This window comes from Gossypium arboreum, chromosome 1 (assembly GCF_025698485.1).
Source record: "Gossypium arboreum isolate Shixiya-1 chromosome 1, ASM2569848v2, whole genome shotgun sequence".
NCBI classification, from domain to species: domain Eukaryota; kingdom Viridiplantae; phylum Streptophyta; class Magnoliopsida; order Malvales; family Malvaceae; genus Gossypium; species Gossypium arboreum.
The window spans coordinates 110,222,168-110,244,700 of NC_069070.1; the positions used below are offsets into that span (position 1 = coordinate 110,222,168).

The following is a 22,533-nucleotide window of genomic DNA, read 5'->3' on the forward strand; positions in this document are numbered from 1 at the left end:
ATTTAAAATGGTTCCTCCAGTTTTGTGACATTTTTAAACATAATGAAGTCACAAATGATGCTATTCGTCTTTAGTTATTCCCCTTCTCATTAATATATAACGCCTTTTCTTGGTTAGATTTACAGGAACCAGGGTCCATCACGACATGGGACGAACTTGCAAGAAAGTTCTTATCAAAGTTCATCCCTGTTAGCAAAATGGTCCAACTAAGAAGAGAGATTGCTATGTTAAAATAATTAGAGAGAGAAATTTTTCACGAAGCTTAGGAGTGTTTTAAGACGCTTATTCAAAAATGTCCACATCATTGCCCGAGTGGTTACAACTGTAAATCTTCTACAATGGGTTGGATGTACACGTAAGGTCAAGATTGGATGGAGCTGCAAGAGGATCCTTAATGAACCGAACGTACGATGATGTATATAACTTAATAGAAAAATATGGCAATGAACTCCTGCCAGTGGCCAATTGAACGATATACATATGGCCAAAGACCATCTACGGTGAAGGCTGTCTAAGAGGATGACAGATATCAACAGTCAGTGGGCAGACCCAATCGCATAGAGTTTGCGAATAGTTAATCATCCGTATATAGAGGGGACAAACCACTCTTCCATTATATCAACAATTCAACCGATGACGTGAATTACATAAGGAACATGGGTGGAAACCCTTATTTAAATACATATAATCCCAGATGGAGAGATCTCTCGAACCTGGGATGGGGAGGAAAGTAAAGAGGAGGTAATAGTTCTAATCAAGTCAGAAACACTAATTATCAACCTCCTTATTTACAGACTCCTTATAGAAAGGCCAACCCAAATGACCATACTGTATGTGGTCAATGCTTGGATTTGATAGATGTGGAAATGCAGTCAATGAAGACAGATGTGAAGCAAATGCAGTTTGAGTGCACTAACTTGACAAAAACATTGACTAAGCTGGAAGATCAGATGAGCTAATTGATGAGTATGATGGGAGATAACAAAAGACAAATTGGTACTGGCATTCCTAGCAATATTGAAAATAATTTTTGAAAGGAAGGGAATGAGCATGTGAAAGCGATCGCACTTCATTCGGGCAAAGTCTTGAGGAGCCCAGAAACTCTGACATGAGAGGAGACAAAAGAGAATATGGAATATCTTTAAGAAGACACCCGAGAGGCTGACTAAGAACCAGAACTAGAACCAGAAGAAGTAATTGAACCGCTAGCTAAGTCGGAGAAAGAGTTAACCAAATAACCTACTATCACACAGGTACCATTCCCTTCAAGGTTGGAAGAAAGAAAAAAATGGGATGAAGATGAATCTGTAAGATTTTTAAACTTGTTTAAAACATTAGATGTTGACCTGCCTTTAATTGAACTAATTGATAAAGTCCCTAAGTACATCAAATTTTTAAAAGAAATCATTTCCAGGCGTAGGAAAATTAAAGTAGGTGAACAAGTTAATATGAGCATTTCCTATAATGCTATTGTATCTAAACGGGTTCACCAAATGCTAAAAGACTCGGGAAATTTTACAATTCCATAGAGATATGGAGCATCCATTTCAATAGAGCTTTATGTGATTTAGGAGCCAGCATCAATTTAATGCATTTATTTATATTTGAAAAAATTTGGTTAGGGGACCTTAAGAAAACACAAATTACACTACAGTTGGTTGACAGATCCTCAGTGCATCTGCAAAGAGTGTTGGAAGATGTGTTAGCCAAAGAAAGCAGCTTTATCATTTCGACAGATTTTGTAGTCTTAGACTTTGAAGAAGATCGAGAGATACCCATTCTATTGGGCAGACCTTTTGTAGCTACATCAAGGCCTACCATTGATTTATAAAAAAAATGAATTAACCATGAAGATTAATGGTTAAACATAAATTTTTAAATATGGTCACCAACAGAGTGGAGAAAATCGCGAAAAGCTAAAAAAATATTGTAATGAAATATCTATTTATAAATATGATTATCCTGAAGTAAGGGAAATATTTTTAGTAATTAATGCAAGTCAAAAGAACGGATTTAAAGAAAGGGACAAGCGGAAGAAGGTGGAGTGGTACGACAGGCGATGAACTAACACTAAAAGAAACAAAAACATGTATTCACGTATGTTAGTGGAATTGTAAGACGAATCCAGCAGTAAAACTTAACAATTTAATTTAATATTTAATTTTATGTAAATTATTATATATCTAACTAACCGTTTAGTCTAGATTCTGATTTGTATCAAATCTATGTTTTATAGGAACCGTGACATTCTAGAAATTGGAATTTTGAGAAAAATAGAGTTAGTGTTGCAACACGGCAGTCCCGTGTTGCAACACAAAAGCCAAAATTGAAGAAATTGAGAAAATCGACTCGATGTCGCGACATGGACTCCGTGTGTCGCGATACCAAAGACAATATGCCCAAAATTCCAAAATTTCAAAGTGTGTCACAACATCGAACCCCGATCTCACGACAACGACAAACTTCCAGAGGTGTCGTGACACGAAACCTCTGTGTCGCGACATTGCTGCAATTTTTTGCAGGGTTGACTCGACCCGTTTGTGTAGCCCGCCAGTTGTTAACCTCATTATATTGGAATTTAACCTTTAAAACCCCCTATTTTAATTCTTAAACACTCTTTAACAAATCTTTGAAACGTTCCCAACATTGAAAAATGGTTCAATTGAAATTTGCAAGAAATTTTGAATATGTATAACCAGTCAAGTATCTATACAGAAAAAAAGAATACTTATAAACTTGTAATCAAAATCTTACCTTCTCCGGTAACGGCGCCAAAAACTAGACAATGACTTTCTAGGTCTACAACCTAAGTGCAAATTATATTCAAGTAATAAAATATCGGGAGTCTAAGGTCGATCCACAAAGAAGCTTATTAGAATTTACAAGATTACAAGTATTAGGCTAGAACAGAAATTTAACACTTGACTTTGGAATAAGGATTAATAATGAAAGTAATAGCTAGAAACACTAGAAATAAAAAGTCAAAGCAAGAAATTAACTAATAATAAAAATAAGCAAATACCAGGAAGAAAATATGCTGAGGTTAGAGGATCAACTGTTGGTGTCATATTAAGATTAAATTTTAATACTAAATGTTATTACAAAATTAGAATCCACACATAAATGGAGGTCCCAATCGAATGATCTACCAATATACGTCCACTAATTAAACATATGAATCTATGAGCAAAGGTATGTCCATTAATGGAGTGTCGAAAATGATTGTTCAATAAGTCCAAGAGTTTAGCAAATGAATCCATAAGCAAAGGATGGTGCAAGATGATAGTTCAACTATTTAAGTTCAATCCAAAAATATAACATATGATATTATAACTCACTTGATAATTTCAAGACTTATTGAAAACAATTCAAATATTTATTATGTCAATTTTTATGTCTACAACAAATCAATGTTAATTTATCCAAGCATTCATTGTGTCATATATTGTCTATAACATATAAAATATCTTACTTTACAAATATGATTATAACAAATTATTGATAATTACTTTTAGTGATGTGTATGGAATTTGCCTTAATATTTCCCAAGAGTTTCACCATTTCACCTCAGCATTGAAAACTTAAAATAACATAATAAAAGTAAACAACTCAAACTTAAATGAAATAGTTAGATATAAGAAACTTGAAATTTTACACGAATAATGAAACAAACAAAAACTTAACAAGCAAATGATCTTGAACACAACTTTAAGATACCTCCTCTGCTGAAACCAAAGACAATTTATAGAGATTTGTGAAAAATGACTCTTTCTGTCCAAGTAAACGTCTCTCAATGGGAAAAGTCCAAGAGAGTTGATTGATGGTTTGTGTCTTGTCTATATGCTGTTAAAAATTCAACTTCAAACTCTAATTGTGCTAGGAGATATGAGCGAAGCACGAAAATGCATCAAAACTGTCCATCAATGTGAAACTTGTAACTTTATCTTTACTTTTGGATCTTTTCCTGATACATTTTGGTGTTGGTGTTCCAATATTTGAATAGATCTTCAAATCACTTTCCGCCAATATAAGGTACACCCAAATCGAAGCACTAAGAAGTGTTCCCACTGAAAGTTCTGAATGAGTTCAAATTACAAATTTTTAATCTTTGAGCTTTGGACTTTCACTCATCATCTTGGATCAACTTTAGGCTTAGTGCATTTAATCTTGTCTCATGGTTCCATGTATTGACATCTTCTTCCCGAACTTATTTTACCTGCAAATTCCACATGAAATATTTTATTGAAACTAAATGCATGAAAAACACTAAAAATAAACAATATTTACAATATAAACAAAAAATTCAAATCACAAAAATGAGTTTAAAACATATAAAAATATCGGAAACCATGCAAATGTAAATAAGATATAGTCTAAAATAATTATATGAAAATGTCTCATCAAATACTTAAAATTTATTTATTTATACCTTTATGTATTAATTTCATAATTAGAGTAATATTGAAATATTAAAGTAATTGACACAAAATTTGAACAAATTATATAATATAATTCAATTAATAGATAAATTTATACTTGCGCGATTTCTAATTAATAGATATCCTTAAATTTGTGTATCGCATGAAATAAAAATTAATTATTAATATTATTGAAATTTAAAATGTACAGAACGGCCCATTCAAAAACTCATAAATATTAAGAATTAGTTTAAAAATATTTTTAAAATATTCTTAAATTAAAAATACTTTTGAGAAAAACTAAAATTTTTACTTTATCTTTTAATAAATTTTTTTTCCAAAAAACGCTTTTAAATGCCTCCCATTAAAATTCCCAGGAAGGATATAGAACGATGCGTTTCAAGTGGTTCGAAAACTCTGAAACCGAATTTAATGTCCTAGCGTCTCATAAAAAGATAGAGAAAGAGAGAAAAGAAAAGAAATTGATCTCGTTGTTCTCTAAGCTTAGCTTAGCTCTGCTGAGAGAGCAAGTATTTCAATGGAGTTCAGACCTCGAAACTACGTCGCAGAAGAGCAGTCCCACTCGCTTCCTCGATCACGCGCCGATATCCACCCTTTCTCTTCCTCCTCTCCTCAGTCAATCCTCCGCCAGGTTCAAATTCTCTACTTAATTTTCGTTTTCGTTTTTTCTTGTATTTCGGATTATAATAAAACCTCTAGCACTTCTTGAGTTATTTAATTGTATTTTAAGAATCCATGATTTTAGGTTGATGATAACGAGGAAAATAGAAACAACGAGGAGTTCTTTGATCCGCTTAGAGCACCTGATTCTAATGCATCGGTTGAAACTGTCGACGGACACGATTTTGAGAGTAGTTCTAATGGAAACGACGATTCTTTCCCAGTTCAAACAAAGGAGTGGACCTCTTTTAAGAGATTCTTAATGCAGAGATTTCCTGTTTCCAAAATGATTTCAGTTTCTTCTGTAAGCAAATTGATTTTATTTGCGAATTTATATTTCTAATTTGATAATTTAAGACCTTAGGTTTAGTTATGGCGGCATTATGTTAAAATTTGGATCACTAAATACTTGCAACGTGTAAATTTGTGTAATTATGGCAACTTAATGATTTGATGGATTTTTATGCTGTGGTGGAATTTAAAATCGGCAGAAGCGAGTATATGTTTGTGACTTGTCTATTTAAGCAGCTCTTTTGGTGTCACTCAAGCATATAACCTGCTCGTGGAGTTTAAGCTCCATAGCTAGTATATAAGATCAAGATGGCCATAATTCAGTATTAAAATTCTTGTTTATAGTTAAATTGACATGTGACAAGCATATGATCTTGGTTGTGGAGCTTTTGAACTCCAATGTGAGATGGGGGAATATCTGTTGGCTTCTGTATGAGGTTTGTAGAGAATATTTGGTGTTTCTGATATGTTTCTCTTTCATGTGCCACCTAGTAATTAGATTTTGAAACTATACCACTTTCTGTTTCTTTTTCTTTTTGTTGGTGATGACGTTGAGACATTCTTCTTCTCACAGATGTCCAATACAATAGTGAGAAGTGGAAAAGGTATAAAGTTTCTATTCCTTTTAATTTGTTTTTGTTATTAGTTTAGTTATGTACCTTTAGGCTTTAGTAGTCAGCTTGGTGCTGTAATTGTTTATTTTCCATTTACTTGAGCTATGTTCTGATTGTAGCTATTTCATGAGACTAATTTGTAGCACATGAGAAATCTTCAAGTAGCACACATCTGGAAGAACTGGATGATCCACAAAAATTTTCAGAGACGGATACCAAGGTTATCACTCAGCAGGAATATGTATCACGATTACATGAACTGAAAGATGAAATAAATCGTGGTTGGCACAGTGAAGATCGTGTAAAATCTTTGAAGTTATCTATAAAGGTGAAAATTCCCTAATTTTAACTTTTTAGCTCCATCTAATAGCTAATAAAATACAGGTCTAGAAAGGACCGAATGTCTGCATGGTTGGCTAAGCTCATACAATTAGTTATATTGATGTTTCATCATATGAGAGTCTTAAATTCTGAATATAATCAACGTAATAAACCAAGCTTTAACACTTTCATGTAGGTGATGAGGGGATTCGATTACTCTTGTTCATTTATATGAAATAGTTAAATAATGTTATGCACTTTTTTGTCTTTATGAAGTTGATTTACTTAGCAACTAATATCAATCTGATGTGAAAATTTGAGTTTGGGGTATATATTCTTTTATTTTGCTTGCATATGGATTCATGGAACTATGGCTTTCAATTAATTAAATTCTCCATTTTGCAGGTTGCAAGGCTTCTAATGGATACATCAGTTTCAAATTTTTATCCAACATTGTTTGTCCTAGTTACGGATGTACTGAACATGCTTGGGGACATGGTATGGGAACGCATTAGGCAGAAAGCTGAATTTGCTGAAGATGGAGCCAGACTTTGCTCCTTGAGAGGTTTGTATACCGTTAATCTGTTTGAACATTCTTGTAATCTTTCTTAGTTGCTATTCGGTGTCCGCTTCACCAAGAACCTATTGGATGGTGTTTTTACTTCTTAATAAAATTAAATTAGAGAAGAAAGCGCCATAGAATTTCTTTAGTGCTTACACTCTTACTTTCAGTTTTCATCTGTTTGGTTGACTGTTGGGTTTAAACCTAGATTTGCCGTAGATTTTTGGTGTTTTCTTAATGTAGTAACTGGATTGATTTTTTGAAACCTTTTCTGGTTTTATAGCAGAGAATTTTAGAGCAAGTGATGTTCCTATTGATGCCAAGGAAACTTGCTATAACTGGTTTTGCAAGGTTGGCTCCATTCGAGAACTTCTTCCACGAATGTGAGGATCATTTCATATTATGTTTTTTTTCCTTTTAGGCTTACTATTTCTAGGTGATGCTGTTGATGCAATATCGTACTTCTCATATTTGCTTAGTTTTATTTGCTTGCCGTTGCTATGTTATATTTTCTTTTAACCTTTTCCTTTTCTTTTGTACAGTAATTGAAGTTACCCTTGCTTCTTTATTTCTTTCTTGCTTGTAAACAAGGTTTTTTACCACATGGCACTTTGGTATTGTATTTCAGTTATTTGGAGCTGGCTATCTTCCCTTGTTGGCGTTTTCTGATTGAGCAACCAGTGGAGTCTCTTCAGCGCTTGGTCATGATGACTAGAGGGATAGGAGATCCGTTAGCATCTGCCTATTGTCGCCTGTATATTGCCCATCGTGCACAGAAGTTGCCCTCACATGATACAGGTGCTTTTGTATTTTTTTTATACAACTTTATGCCAATGTTATAAATCATCACTTTGTGCATGCATATTTGACGCATTGATTCTAAAATTGCCAGCTTATGTTAATCTGACCTAGGAAATAGTATGGATTGGCTCAACTTGCTTTTGCTTCCTGTACAGTTTCTATTTATTAGTTGGCACAACTTGTTTGATACTGTTGTTGCAGGATATCTAATTACATGTCTTAATGACATCACACGCATATTTACACGGATATCATCAACAAAGGAATCTGCACATGGATGTTTCGCTGACAGTAAGAGGTCACTTGTCAGTCTGATGGAACCATCTGTTGAGTTTATTATGAAATGCATATTAAATGATGCATCTCAGGTCAGTAATGCCCTTATAACTTTTCTGAAAGCATCTGCATATCTTAGTTCCATATTCGTCAATAATATTTCCACAACAATGAAGTGCTGTTTGTATCTAATAGAAGTGGTCTGAACTGGTACAAGTCAAAACTTAAGCAGAGCATTGGATTGCTGTTTCTGTAATTTTTTAACTTGTCTAGGGATTCTTTGATTGCTTTGTTGCCATTGCTTTGTGACAATGTTCTGAGTTAGCGCTATTCCATGATCAATTTTTCTTTGTAATACACTGAGATTACAATGTTTCCATTATCTTTTGAAAGAGGAGGGCAGGGAAAGTACTTGTTGAGCTTGGACTAGGGAGAAGTCAGGAGGAATTGTTTGGTGGTTCCCCATGTGTCTCAATTGTACTTCATCATTTACTGAAGGAACTTCCTATTGACATTGTTAGCTTTCATGCTGTGGATATCCTTCATCTTATTAAGTGCAGCAATGATAACTCCTATGATCAGGTAACTTTCATTTGGTGAAGAGACCTAGGCCATGTGCCTTTTTATTCGTTTAGAGCAGATAGATCTCTTTGTTTCCATTCTCCTCTCTTTTCTCTTTCTTTTTTTAATTATTATCTTTTTTAGATGTTTACTTGTTGAATATTTATTTATATTCTTTTTTCTTGGAGCAGTGTTTGAATTATAGGTTGGTTGGACTCAGGCTGTCTGAACAGATATCTCAAATTGGCAGTGTTGAGGCTGTTGTCAATGAAGTTATTCAGGTATGCACCTTTCTGTTTACTCGCACAAAGTTTGAATTCCATGATGAAAATTACCATTCTTGTATCTTTGTTTTCATAAACTAGTCTTAAGTTTTGTTATGTAGATATTTTTCTTAAGCTTTAGTACTGATTAGGTTTATTTTTTTGGTGTATTTATGTTTTAACATAAAATGCAATGTAAGGTGGTTTCTGAATATGGGCTTGATGAGTACCTGAAGGTTGTAGATGCTTATCTTGATATTGTTCTTCAAAATCAGATGGTAAGTGTTTAGGTGCTCTTTGCTTTGTCCCTATTGGGACTCTCCTTTCTTAGTTGCACTAATGAAGAAAGTTAGAAGAGTTTTGTGCCAAAAAGTTGCCAAGTTATTAAAATTCCAATTCTGTAATTCTCAGAAAATACAGATATTTGTTTCTTTACTTTGTTGCCAAATTACATACAGAAATATGTTCTGACTCTGGAAGGAAAATTAAAAGGCAAACAGACATTTGAATTTCACTTTTCATGATAGATGGAAATCTTCAGTTCTAGCAGAACCATAATAAAAATTCATAGAAGTGGTTTGTTACTTGACTTGTATCTTATGTTCTAGCTCAGAGTGCTTCTTTCCCTGTTTTGAGTAGTTTCATTTTTGTTATTCATTTGCTGTAATAGATCCAATCCTCCGAATCCATTGGTTATGCAGGATGGCCATCTAAAGACTATTCTGGAAGGGATCTCAAAGTTGGCATCTGATAAAGTGTTAGCTGAAGATGAACTAGCAAGTTTGCAATCCATCTTGGTGAAGCTTCTTTCTCATTTTAAGGACTTGGAACATGTGTTTTCTTTGGTAATTTTCTAAACTATTTTCTAGATTGAATATTCTTCAATCTTGGTTGGTTCCTCTCTCTCTTCCTTCTTCAGCTTTTCCTTACCATTTTACATGGAAATTGCCCTACAGATGTGCTGAGAATACCTAGTAACACTTTAGTCGTTTCATGTTTTCGTGTACTAGCGTAGCTTGGTGTAATTATAGAACTAAGTTATCACATCACTAATGAGTGGGTGGCTGCAATTTGTTATTTTGTAGAATCATTTTCTTCAGATCTTAGATACGATGCATGGGAACTCTCGGGGCATTGTCAATATGCATATACTTGATATGGCTACAAGGTAATTTTTGTTTGTCTTATGGTCCTAGTTCATGCAGCCATGGCCTTGCCCTTTTGTTTTTATTTTTTTTGGTTCTGTTTATTGCTGTCATGGCTACTTTGCTTGCCTTGATGCTGTCATAATCTCTGCCCAGCCACTGCTGCATGAGACACTTGGACTTGTTTTCATCTACTATTTACTCGTAACATAATATCTCAGTGAAAACCAAAGATTCACCTCAAGATTCTTATGACAATATCCCTATTATGTGTTAAAGATAGCATCAGGTATAGGTTATGCATCCTTTGGAATTTTTTGTCATACGTACATGGAGCAGGTTGAGATTTCTATACTGTCGGAATGCATGCCAAATATTTTGTAGGTATTAACACAATTATTTCTGTGATGTGACATTCAAAGCAGTGCAGCGGCAGTAAATTCTAGAAACCTAGTCACTGAGGCTGGCATTCATATGCTTTATAACAATTAGGTAGCCCTGTATATATAGGGGGCTAGATGTTACCTTCTAGCTACTTTGGTTCAGGATTGAAACAAGTTCATCCGCTGAAACCTTTGAAATTCCATGATAGGTGTGGTTGTAGTTTTCAACAATATACAGGAACTTGAAAACTTGTTGCTGTTGGGGATATCTGTTAAGTTTCTTGTAGGTTATGCTGCATTCTTTTCCTTTGGTTTGTTGTTGAAGGGTATTTGTATTTTGTGTTTTTGAAGCACATCCAGCTAGAGTTTTATCTCATGCTTGTGTTATTGAGCAGGAATGGTTATGTACATGATCCAACAACCATACAGTTACTCTTTGAAATATCACAGGCTTTACATAGTGATACTGATCTTGTAAACATGAAAAATGATGATAACCAACAGCAAGCACGGCTGATTTCTCGTTTTGTCCGAATGGTATTTTTTCTCTGTTTTGTTCCTGTAGGTTGTGATTACTTTTGACTATCAATGCGACTTGTTGACAGCTGTTGCTCTATGTTTAGGTAGACCATGGAGTAGAGTATGAACGGCATTTAGCATTTCTTATGGAATGTCGTGGGGCCCTTGGTAGCATTGTTGAACTCAAGGTATACATTTATCTTTCTGTTTCTCTTTGATTTAATTTTGTTAGCCATTTGAACAATAGAGATAATGTGGTGGAAGGATTCATAAATCTGTTTGGTTCAATCAAACTTATCAGGAGAATATGGCTCATTATTAGGAAATAGTTGATAAATGCAACCATCTGCTGCTTTTAAACTCAGTTCCCAACTTAATTGGAGAATATTAAAGAACGATAACAGTTGCAATGGTTTTTCTCTGTGGGGGCCAGAATGTAGTCGTAGTATTGGGTATGATCATGCCTTCAATGCGTAACAACAGTTACTAGTAGTTCATGTATTTTGTAAATGTATTATTCCATTAGTGAAACATATTTGTATTGGTTTCCAGAAGCTTATGTTGGCCTGTTGTTTTCCATTAATTCTGCAGGAAATTCTTGTTCATTCTAGTAATTGTTTAGCTACAAAAGCTCTAAAAGATGGGAAAAAGCATACTGCTTTTGTAAAGACTTGCATAGCATTTAGTGAAATCACAATTCCTTCTATTCCGGGTCACATTAAGCAATTAAATCTTTATCTTGGAACGGCTGAGGTGAGGTTCCCTTTCTCTAATAAAGTATGTAATATTGTGTCTTAACTATCAATCTGAGCTTATTCACATGGGTATATATTAGGTTGCACTGTTAGGTGGTTTAGTTTCTCATTCTGATGGACTGATAGATTCAGCAATCAACTGTTTACAGAGTTCTGATTGGATGGAAGGTAATTGGTTAGCCTTCTTTTGAACTGTTTTGCTGTTTTGTGCCTGTTCTCATTTATAATACAAATGATGAAACTGAAAACTAAAACCTAATCACACCCTTTCTTTTGTGTCCAAGAGAAGCAAAAGAAGTAGTTGGAGGATCAGGATGCCCAGTAACACCAAAACAGCCTCACGAGCTGAGTTAGCAAGCCAATCTGCAGACTGGTTACCTTTTCTGAAAATGTGACTACCCATCTTTCCTTTATCAACTCTAAACAGCCCTTCACTAAAGCACGAAAAGGTGTGAATCTGTCACCATAATTAAGAGGCTGCACTGCCACAGAAGCATCAATTTCAACAAATTAATTGTAGCACCTCATAGCTCCACCTGCAGGCTGTTTGTAGTGCCAATGTTACCCATAACACTGGTTATCCACTAACCTTCTTGGTCACATATCTTCTATGTTATGGTCTAGGTAACCCTTGGAGGAGGACACCTTTTGAACACCAGAAAACTTCATGGCAATAGTCATCCCTCTTAATTTAGTATCCAAGGCCTAAGTGCATTCCATCAAAAACCATTTTATTCCTTGCTTTCCAAATCCAAGGAACACAAGGAGGCAAAAAATTCCATTCTATAACACTGAAAGTGAAGAGGCTCGGTCACAAAACATAATACGATTAAGTGTACTAGGAAATCAAAGTGAGCCAAATGATCCTATAAAATATTCTAGTTTATGTTATCATAAGCTTTAAGCAAGATGATTTTTAAAATCATTGATCCCTTCGTCCTTTCTAGTGCTTCATTTTATGAACAACCTAAGCATGACCGATACATTATCTATGGTGCTCCTACCAGGCCAGGATCTATCTGAAAATGCACATCTTTTGAAGAATAGGTCTCATCCTAGTAACAATCACCTTTGACAGAATTTTATTTGAAGTATTTAATAGCATGATAGAACGAAAATTGGCTAGAGTACTTGGGTTCATTCCTTTTGGGATGAGATTAATATGAGCTTTCCAGAATTCATCTGGAATAGATCCTACCTGGAGAGTCTGCTGAACAAATTTAAGAACCCCCAACTTTCAATTTCCTTCAATGAAACAAAGGTTGAATTCCATTTGGTGTGCCTGTTTTCTTTAAGATGTCTTCTTTTTCAGTTAGACCACTGCTACTAGTCTTTTCACTTTGTTATTTTAATTATTTACAAGTTGATGTAATTTATCTGTAATGTATTTCAGGCTCTCGGACACTTGATTCTGATGGGATGCTTTCCTCCATTCGAAAATTATGCAGCCTCTTGATTATGGTTCCAGGTTATTTATTGGTTTAATGTTATCTGAACTTTCTATTAATATATAACCTATGTTGAAAGAGCCACTTAGATTATGTTAGGTTTGACTGTTTCATTCATATACCAATACCAGTTTGATTAATGTTAGCATTTCCTTTGGGGGGCGGGGGGCTACAAATGAATTATTTGTTGAAATATTGGCTTTAAAATTGTCTAATAGATGAATATTTGATTAGTTTTTATTGTTTCTTAATCAAATCTTCTAACAAATATGATAAATTTATAAATTATTTTTCATCTAGGACAAAAGGAATGAGTTAAGGAAACATGTATGTACAGCATTTGCAGCTTCATACCTTAATGTCAACACCTTATCCTTGTATGAATTTAACTACTACAGTTTATATCAAGTTCCCTGATGCTAATTTCTACTAAATTATCACTTTTTTTTTTTTTTGGTCAATACTAAATTATCACTTTAGTAAATAAATAGTGTCTGATTATTTTTACTTATGTAGGTAATCCTGAAGTAGGAATTTTGCATATTCCAAAGAGTATATTATTGATCATTCATTCCCGGTCATGGTAAGCCCTTCTATTTAGTGTTAAATGCTTCCCAATAAATATATGTTCTATTCAGTATCCTTTGGTCTGTTATCTAATGTTGTAGGCTTTTTTTAGGTCTCCAAGACTGAAGGCAAGAATATTATGCGCAATAATTTCTTTATCAGCTACACTTTCTCAAGAAAGGCTCCCATACCATGCAGATCATACAGAGGTCTATAAACTTATCTTCTACTGGGTTTCAGTTTTTAGGAAATTCATATATTCAAGCATGATCTGTTCAGAACAATAAAATCAGCATCAAACCAATTTCTAGAAACCTTAATATTTACGGTCTAAAATAACTTTTAACATTTTTTTCCCGTATTCACAGATTATGGGCAATGATTTGTTATTTTTTGGTGATTCATCTTATGTGTGTGAACTTCTCTCATTGACGGAATCTGTTCTTCAAAACCTTGTTGACGTTATTGAACAAGAGCCTTCCCGGGTAAATCTATTTCAAAAACTTTACTGGTACTTAATTGATAGATCCTTTTTTTTTTTTACCTTTTCTATGACTGACTTGTCATGTTGGCTTAAGGCTGCCCGTGGAAGCTTGTCACTTGAAGCTTGTAACTGCATAGCATCATCTTTCAAGGTAGGTTCCTCTTTATCTTTTTCAGGTAACTAACCTGAATTCCTTAATCTTAGCTTGGATCTTATAGAAATTTTATGAAATTCTTATGTTGCCTTCACCGGCGGGGCCTATATCGTATAATTTCATCGGCACCACTAACTTGTGTCTTTTACGTGTTCATGCAGATAAACGAACATGTATTATCTGTCTGCTCGAAACTGATTGAAACTGCCAAATTGTGTTTGAATGCGAAGGACAAGTATCTCACTTCCACCATTAGTTTTCTGGACAAGAACTTGCCTGCTGCAGCTGTCTCATCGTCTATTGCTATCTGATACATATGAAAATGGTTTTCAATAAGAATGTTGATCCGATGGGACCCTTCGTTTTCTATGAATTATTCATGTGGGACACAAGAAATGACATGATGGTATGATAAGTTCGTAGAAAAGCATAGAAAAATAATAATTATACTTGTATTGGATGTTCAATCATGGAGTCCATGTAACATGATTGAAAACCGGTAAATAGGCCAGGAAATATTCTTTGCATTCCTTGATTGTTCGACTTGGAAACAGTTCTTGAAAAGAAAAGCCTTTTGTCTTATTTATAGGTCATTCATTTATCTTGATGTAAGTTGTATCCCAGTATTACAACTAGATTGAAGTGGGGGTAAGAGATTTTCGTTTTCATTTGAATTTGTTACTCTTGTGTGCGATTTTTATTTGAAATTTTATATAAAAGTATGAAATAACAAAATACTCTTAAAATAATATTAATTATTCTTTAAATAAAGGTATTTTAATAATTTTACAACTGAGTTGGTATAAAGTTAGATTTGTGATATCAATTCAATTATTCATTTTATATATAGTATATATTAAGGTAGAGGATACAAATATGTAGACTTGTAAATGTGATGGCTTGTGAGCAATTTTCTTTGAGGAATAGAGAAGGGTTTATTCAATATATGAATTTGAGATTTGATGTAAGGATTTAATTGCATAGTTATTTGATGCTTACTTTAAAATCAAAGTGAATATGGTATCTTTAATCATGTACTATTAAATTTCATATTTATACATTTATTCTTGTTTTTGAAATAAAATTTTAAATGTAATTGTAAAGAAAAATTTTAATTTTTTAGAAAAATAAAATGAAAACCTTAAACTCAAAGGTATTAATATATTAAGTTTTTTAAGTTCATAAATATAAATATAGTTTAATCATAATACAATTACAAATACATATCTGAATGCACTAAGCATCACTTAGTGTAAACCCACACATACAATATATGGTGAGACTAGAGATTTACATATTTCAATTATGTATAAAGGGACTCGAACCCAGATATACAGGATCTTAAGCCTCAATTTTTACCAACAATATTAAGGCCTCATTAGCTAATAGATTATGTTTTAGGCTAAAGTAAGAGAAAGACTCTATCCTTTAAAAGCATTCTCTTCCTCACTCTCTAATGATGATGCTACATTGTCTTTCATCAATTCTTGTTGAGTAGAACTTTATCTCCATCAATCAATACAACATATTACACCTCTTTTTTGGACCTCTTATGCCTCGAAAGAGGCGGCACCAACAATCCTTTCCTCCTCAAACTATCAATGATGCCTTGGAGTTGAAGGTTAATTACAAACAACACATTGACTTGCCTACTCCCCCCTCATCATGTAATCAATAAGGTGAAAAACCATAAAAGTTAGTTATGTTTTTTGAAAATAGTTTACTATTTAATTAATGTAAATGTTTCATTATTTTTTGTTGATATAAGATTTGATGATGAAGGTTAATGACGATTCCAATGGAGATATCAAAGGTCATCTACAGTTGTTCAAGGAGAATAATAGAAGGTTATTTGGTGAATTTGGCTAAGTGTCGATCTAGTAAGGATCTAGTAAGGAGAATAATAGTTTCTATGATTGCTAAATTTTCCTAGTTTGTAAGAAATTAATTGTTGGAGCATTTTCAATATATATATATATAGTGTTCCAATAACTGCAAATGAAAAGTTGTAAGTAACAAAAGTTACGTCACTTGGTTAGTAATCAAAAGTTGTCATTATTCATAATGATGGGTTGTCTCCTGTTACCAAAATTTATATTACTTAATTATTAACAAAGAGTCATTATTATTCAAATAAATATTTATTGAATAATTGTGTTTATTGTTAAAAGATGTGACTTTCAATTTGGATAGTTATATCTTTATGAAGAGACATGAGAACTCTCTTATAAAAGTCAAATTTAATTTGTTTAACACACCAAAAACACACCAAAAGTTTCTTTCTATTCTCCTTCATTTTCTAATATTCCTGAATTTTTCTATAAAGTATTACTACAGAAGTTCTTTATAAAAATTGATTTTCTTGCTATGCTCTGCTCAATGTTTAGTGGATTGCTCCGTTAGTGCAAAACATTAACATTCATTAGGCTTTATTGTATCCTTACGGTTTATTTGCTAGTGATTTTTTTGCACACTAAAATATAAGTGAGGGCAAATAGAACCTTAAAAAAATGGCATTGATACTTGAAGCCTTCATTAATTTCTTATAAGTTTATTTTTATCAGCCCACACCAACAATTATCAAGTTCTATTTTCACAATTTATGAGATTAAATAAGTCTATTCATCATGCATTCACATGCCACTATAATCATGGTACTATGAGATAACATTCAGTAATGGGACAATATTAAGGTTAGTGATCTAACTATTGATTTGGAAAAAAAAAATTGAAGCAATAAAAGGTACATCAAATTTTTAGTCTACTATTGTTGCATGAATTGAATTTCATGGTTATGTTTTATTGAGATTAATTATATTATAACAAAAATATAAGTGTTTCATTTTTTATAAAGTCAAATGCTAGTTTATTATATACATGATATTTTAGATGCATAGTTATGATTGGTACATAATTTGTTATAATAAATGTCGATAATAGCGTTAGAACGATCGCAAAGCAATAAGAAAAGAAAAAGAACACACAGATTTTATGTGAAAACCCTTTCGAGAAAAAAATCATGGCCAGGGGAGAAGAAATTTACTAATGTTGAAAAATGAACGATACAAGAGATGTTTCAACTACATCTATTTAAGTGTTGAAAAACCTTGTTCTAATCAAAGTCAAATAGTAGAAGTATAGTTTTATGCAGACTCAACTTGTGTGCTATGGTGTTATGATAATTACAAATTAAAAGTTATAAGTAATCAAAAGTTATGTCACTTTGTTATTAATCAAAAGTTGTCACTATCCATAGTGATGAGTTATATCTCTTGTTATCAAAAGTTATATTACTTAATTATTAACAAAGAGTCATAATTATTCAAATAGATATTTATTGAATAATTGTGTTTATTGCTAATAGATGTGACTGTCAATTTGAATAGTTATATCTTTTGAAGAGACATAAGAACTCAAATAAATAGGAGTCAAATTTTATTTGTTTGACACTTCAAAAACACATAAAAAGTTTTTTTCTATCTTTCTTTATCTTCTAATATTCCTAAATTATTCTATAAATAATTACAGCGAAAATTCTTTTTAGAAATTGATATTCTTGCAACACTCCACTCAATGCTCAGTGAACTGTTTTTGTTAGTGCAAAATGTCGATAATCATTGGGTTTCATTGTATCGTCGAGGTTCATTTACCAGTAACTCTTTTGCACACCAAAATATAAGTGGGGGGAATAGAACCTTAAAGAAAGTGACAGTGATGCACACCTTGAATCGTTCGTTAGTTTCTCATAAGTTTATTTTTATCCTCACACACCAATAATAATACTAAGCTTCTTGATAGTTTGATAAATGCATAATGGAAGTAAGGTTAGGAATTTTGATAGTGAGATTGAGAACAATAGTTTTAGGTTCACAACTAAGCTTAAGGAGATGATCTTGGTGTTGTTGAGAAGGGTTATTGCTTTGCCTTATTATCAATATGAATTTTTAGTTTTGAAAGGTTTCCATCATCTAAGTGATATGGAGAAGAATGGAAGGGAATTTATATACCCTTTTTATGTATTCAAGGCAACAATTCATTTTCCCCAACATTAAATTTCTGTGCATGCCTTAGAGGATTTCAATATTGCTTTTACCCAATTGTCTAGCATATCTAAGTGAAATTTAGTAGACTTCTTTTTAGAATTTTTTAAAAGAGTTTAACCTACAATGACAAATTACTTTAAGAACCTAAAATTGGTGCCCTAAACCATGTCAGGTTGTAAGGGCTTTTGTTAGTTTCCCTATAGAAGCATGTGAAACGTTTGTTGTCTAATAAGGATAACAAAATGCACTTAAGAAAGAATATATATATATATATATAATAAATTGATCACATGGCATGATGTGTTAACAAACTTTACTCAGAATCTAGGTGGAGACTCTTCATTAACAAATGTTTGTTGTCTAGTAAGGTCAATCTGTACCGTTGGGGTATGGGGGAGCACAACTATAAATAGAGCTCTCCCTCTTCATTTTTAATAATTTCATTCATAGTGTTTGAGTATATTTGAGACAATTTACTTAAACACATTGTGTGCATTACTCTTTTGTAGCTTTTTCAGTTCTTTTGTTACTTATTCACTTTGAGTTTGCTTCCACTTTATTTCGGTGCCTTAAAGAATTTTCGTGAGAATTCTCGTCTTTCGAGAGTTAAGTTGACTTATGCGGATTTAAATAAAAGAAATCACCTAAAATAGCATGATTTCCAAACTTAAGTTCTAGCCCCATGATAGTTGGTATTTGAGCTAAAGTTCGAAGGCACTAGTTGAGATAACGAAAAGAATAGATAAGCAGATTGAGCCTAGAAAGACTCGTGAGGGGGGCAAGAAAAATAGAAGATCGAGGGATATCATGTCACCTTTGGAAAGTCAAGTAGTCAATCTTAAGGAATCCATGGGTGAAGTGAAGGAAACATTCCAAGTAGTCGATGGACACATTGATGAGTTGAACGCGACGAAAGAGTAGCTTAAGGAATATATGGTGGAGGCCTTTAGTTCCAATATGAACGCATTGTAAGTGCTCATCAATACCATTGTAGGTAAGTTGAAGAAAAAGAATAAGGCTCTTGAAGCTGAGATGATAGTTATAAAAGAAGAAAATAAAGCTATAATAACGACTTTGAACATGAAAATTAAGGAGCTCAAAGGAGAGCTCGCTGTGTGCAGAGTTGTTGTGGGTAAAGGGATGTTGTAATCTCCCAAACCCGACTTGAACATTATGGCTGAATCCAGATGTGTTACGAAGAAAGTTTATAAAATGACTTCCTTGTTTTTGGTAAATCATTGTAACCGCTGTTACTTAGTAGTATGTCTGATTTGTTTGGAAAATTAATTATTTGATTTAAAATCATTGCTCGTTTACCCCTTTCTATTAAACTGAATGTTTTGCAGCACAGTTTCTTTAAAATTGTCATATTTTGGCAACTCAAATTGTTTCTTAAAAACAGTTATTTCAGAAAAGTAGTCGTTTTTAGAAAAACTGTTTTATCAATTGTTACGCTTAGAAAACCAAAATAAAATTCAAAACCAAAAACAGTCCTAAAAAGTCCGGAGAGTCCCAAAATTACAAAACTCTCAAAGCCAAAAAAGTTTAAACTAATTTTAAAAGAATGAAATTTTACGGAAATATAGTTATCACTGAGCTTCTGTCGCACCGACCCGCCTAAATTTGAGGGTTACCTGAACAAAACAAACAACTAGAGAGTGAGTTTTGAAACTCAGTGTGTAATGCGTATATAAACAGAAATTCATATTCAATCTTATGTAGAACAGATACAGATGTAAACCTTGTACAAAATCAGAATTATACATATATGCAAAATCCTACCCCCATATTCTACACACCAACTTCGACAATCCCATCACACCACGTGAGGTATAAAACACCCACACAGCCCTACACACTGCATAGTGTCTATACGACATTTTTCAGAATAATAGCAGCAATGCTGCCAGTATAATGGTGAAATATCGCCTGACACAGAACACTTCCTCCTCATAATACAAATCTCGCCTTATAGCTAGATACAAATAAAATATCAGATAAAATAGATTAATAGATATTAGAATTATCATATCATGCATGCTCATATAACAGATAGTACACATGCTTATACATAACCAAACAGATCATACATACGTATTTCATAATACTCATAATAATTTGATTTACTTCAATTTCAATCTAACAGAGTAGCATATTTCATACTTTAATACTTATACCATACATACCAGCCCTAGAGAAGGCCTACAGTTGGTCGAGACGACATGTACGACCCTAGGGAAAAAATTTAAAATTTAGGCCCACATGCCCGTGTGGGCCCACACACCCAGAATGGCCTTGCTCGTGTGGTCTACACAGCCTAGCTCATGGTCTACACGCCCGTGGGGCTCATATGGCCTAAAATGTCCTAGGCCATGTGTCACACACGGCCTCACACACACCCGTCACACGGTCGTGTATCACACACAACCTACCATACGACCAGGCACATGGCTTTACTCAAACATCTTGTGTGCCTTTCTTTCTTGTGGCTTTTTCAGTTCTTTCATTGCTCATTCACTTTGGGTTTGCTTTTGCTTTATTTCAGTACCTTAGAGAATTTCAGTGAGAATCCTCATATTTCAAGAATTAGGCTGACTTAGGCGGATTTGAAGTAAAGAAATCACCTAAGGTCGCGCCATTTACCAAATTTAAGTTCTAACCCCATGACATTATCACATTTTATTATTAGTTCATCTACTTTATCAGTCACCTTGCATTTTTCCTTTGTGAAATTCACGAGCATGCATTGATAATGAAAATGATTGATACTAATTAAGTTAGCATTCAGACCTTCCACAAGAAACACATTTCGAAATTGTGACATTGCTTCTACATTGAAAATCTCATTGCTAAGAGTTTTTCCCTTTTTATCATTGCCAAATATCAGTTTGCCTTCATAATTTTCTTGGAATCCTTTAAGGTAGCCTTTATTTCCTTTTATGTGTCTAGAACACCTATTTTTGAAGTACTACATATGCTTAATGGCAACCTTCAAAGATTTGTGTGCAACAATGAAACACCTTTGATCTTTCCTCTTCCAAACAAGTTTCTTTTTCTAGCTTCAATTAGTTGGAACTCGAGTTGCAACTATAGTTATAATAGGTTGCTTTTCCTAATATTTTTCAGAAGCTCGTAAATTTGAGACTTATAACTCGAGTTAACGCTATAATGACACATAATTCTATTGTGTTTATGACCCCTTTTAGTATGAATAATGATTGGCTTTTTGGAGCATTTAACTTGATTTATAACTTAGTTTTGACAAAAAAAAACTATAGGATTCTCTATTTTGTCACCTTTGTGAACATATCCTAGTCCACATTTGCTTTGTTCATTTTTTTTTTTAATTGCAAGAATGTCGTTCAACATTTCACTTCTTGATATTAGCCTTTCCAAAATGGACAAAGCAGCTATTAAATCATTCTTTATTGTTTTAATATTTAGTAGTGAGTACTTCTCTTGGAGTTTCTTCAATAGTTTTTTATTCTCCTACTTCAACTTCTAGTTCTTATTATTAAGCCTTTTATTTATCTTGTATGCCTAATCCCACTTATTTAATAGATGCTTGTAGGTCTCCATGAAATCTTTAATAGACTTAGCCTCGTAGTCATTGCAGTTGTCTAAATCAGTTGCTATTGTAATCACAATTTTCAAGGTAAAAGCTATATAATTACTCAAATGTTTCTCATCTTTTTCTAGTTCACTTGAAAAATCATCATCACTACAAGTCACAGAAAGGGATTTCTTCTTCTCTTAAGTGTATTGGCACACCCAGCTTGGATGTGTCCGTAACCTCTGTAACGCCTCAAATTTCTATGTTTGTTTTTGTGAATGTGTAACACGAATATATGTCTGCTTTAATGGTTAAAGTGTTCTTGGGGTATGTGGGCCATGCCTTTGGTAAATTTTGAAAATTTTCTAAGTTAAGCCTCACTCTTGTTCAGTAAGCTTTTATTTAATTGTTTGCAAAATCATATCAGAATGGGGTAGCTGATCTAGTAGTTAAGTGGAGTGTTGGTGTGTTGGAGGGCTTGTGTTCGATTCTCTGCGATGGCAAGAAGTAGTATTTTTGCTTAAAGTTCGGCCAGAGTTGTGCTGAACTGGGATTCTGAGTAGTGGATGTGTAATGGGAGTTGAGAGAGAAAATTAAGGGATTGAGATAGGGTAGGTAGTGGGATTTAAGTAAAACAGTTTCCCAAAAATTCTCTCTACAGAAAAAAACTGATCATCTTCTCCTCTATTTCTTC

The 22,533-nt window shown here is 33.4% G+C and overlaps 1 protein-coding gene and 1 non-coding gene across 8 annotated transcripts; one reads left to right on the forward strand and one right to left on the reverse strand.

Annotated features, from left to right (window-relative positions):
* Positions 1-203: 203 nt before the first annotated feature.
* LOC128282211 (small nucleolar RNA R71) lies at positions 204-310 on the reverse strand. The gene has a single exon (XR_008272427.1). It is a non-coding gene; the product is annotated as a small nucleolar RNA R71 (small nucleolar RNA).
* Positions 311-4,784: 4,474 nt separating this feature from the next.
* LOC108483384 (uncharacterized) lies at positions 4,785-14,992 on the forward strand. 7 transcript variants are annotated; one of them, XM_017786750.2, is made up of 23 exons: positions 4,785-5,070; positions 5,185-5,403; positions 5,965-5,995; positions 6,148-6,332; positions 6,731-6,890; positions 7,171-7,270; positions 7,516-7,685; positions 7,890-8,056; positions 8,358-8,546; positions 8,717-8,806; positions 8,989-9,066; positions 9,490-9,633; positions 9,874-9,956; positions 10,712-10,853; positions 10,940-11,023; positions 11,427-11,588; positions 11,671-11,758; positions 12,984-13,058; positions 13,555-13,621; positions 13,718-13,814; positions 13,974-14,090; positions 14,184-14,240; positions 14,405-14,992. In XM_017786750.2, exons 1-23 carry the CDS (start codon positions 4,957-4,959, stop codon positions 14,552-14,554), a joined length of 2,769 nt encoding a protein of 922 aa, XP_017642239.1. In that variant the 5' UTR covers positions 4,785-4,956; the 3' UTR covers positions 14,555-14,992. The 7 variants fall into 7 exon arrangements, 6 of the variants coding, with proteins under 6 accessions (XP_017642239.1, XP_017642240.1, XP_017642241.1 ...); XM_017786751.2 differs by having other exon boundaries at positions 7,174-7,270; XM_053030282.1 differs by having other exon boundaries at positions 4,939-5,070; positions 5,170-5,403.
* Positions 14,993-22,533: the final 7,541 nt, after the last annotated feature.

What these genes read in the sequence shown, in the direction of transcription:
- LOC108483384 (XM_017786750.2), top strand. Translation starts at nt 4,957, where the DNA reads ATGGAGTTCAGACCTCGAAACTACGTCGCAGAAGAGCAGTCCCACTCG. An exon ending in AATAGTGAGAAGTGGAAAAG is followed by an intron (nt 5,996 to 6,147) that starts GTATAAAGTTTC and finishes ACTAATTTGTAG; the next exon opens with CACATGAGAAATCTTCAAGT. An exon ending in ATGATAACTCCTATGATCAG is followed by an intron (nt 8,547 to 8,716) that starts GTAACTTTCATT and finishes TTCTTGGAGCAG; the next exon opens with TGTTTGAATTATAGGTTGGT.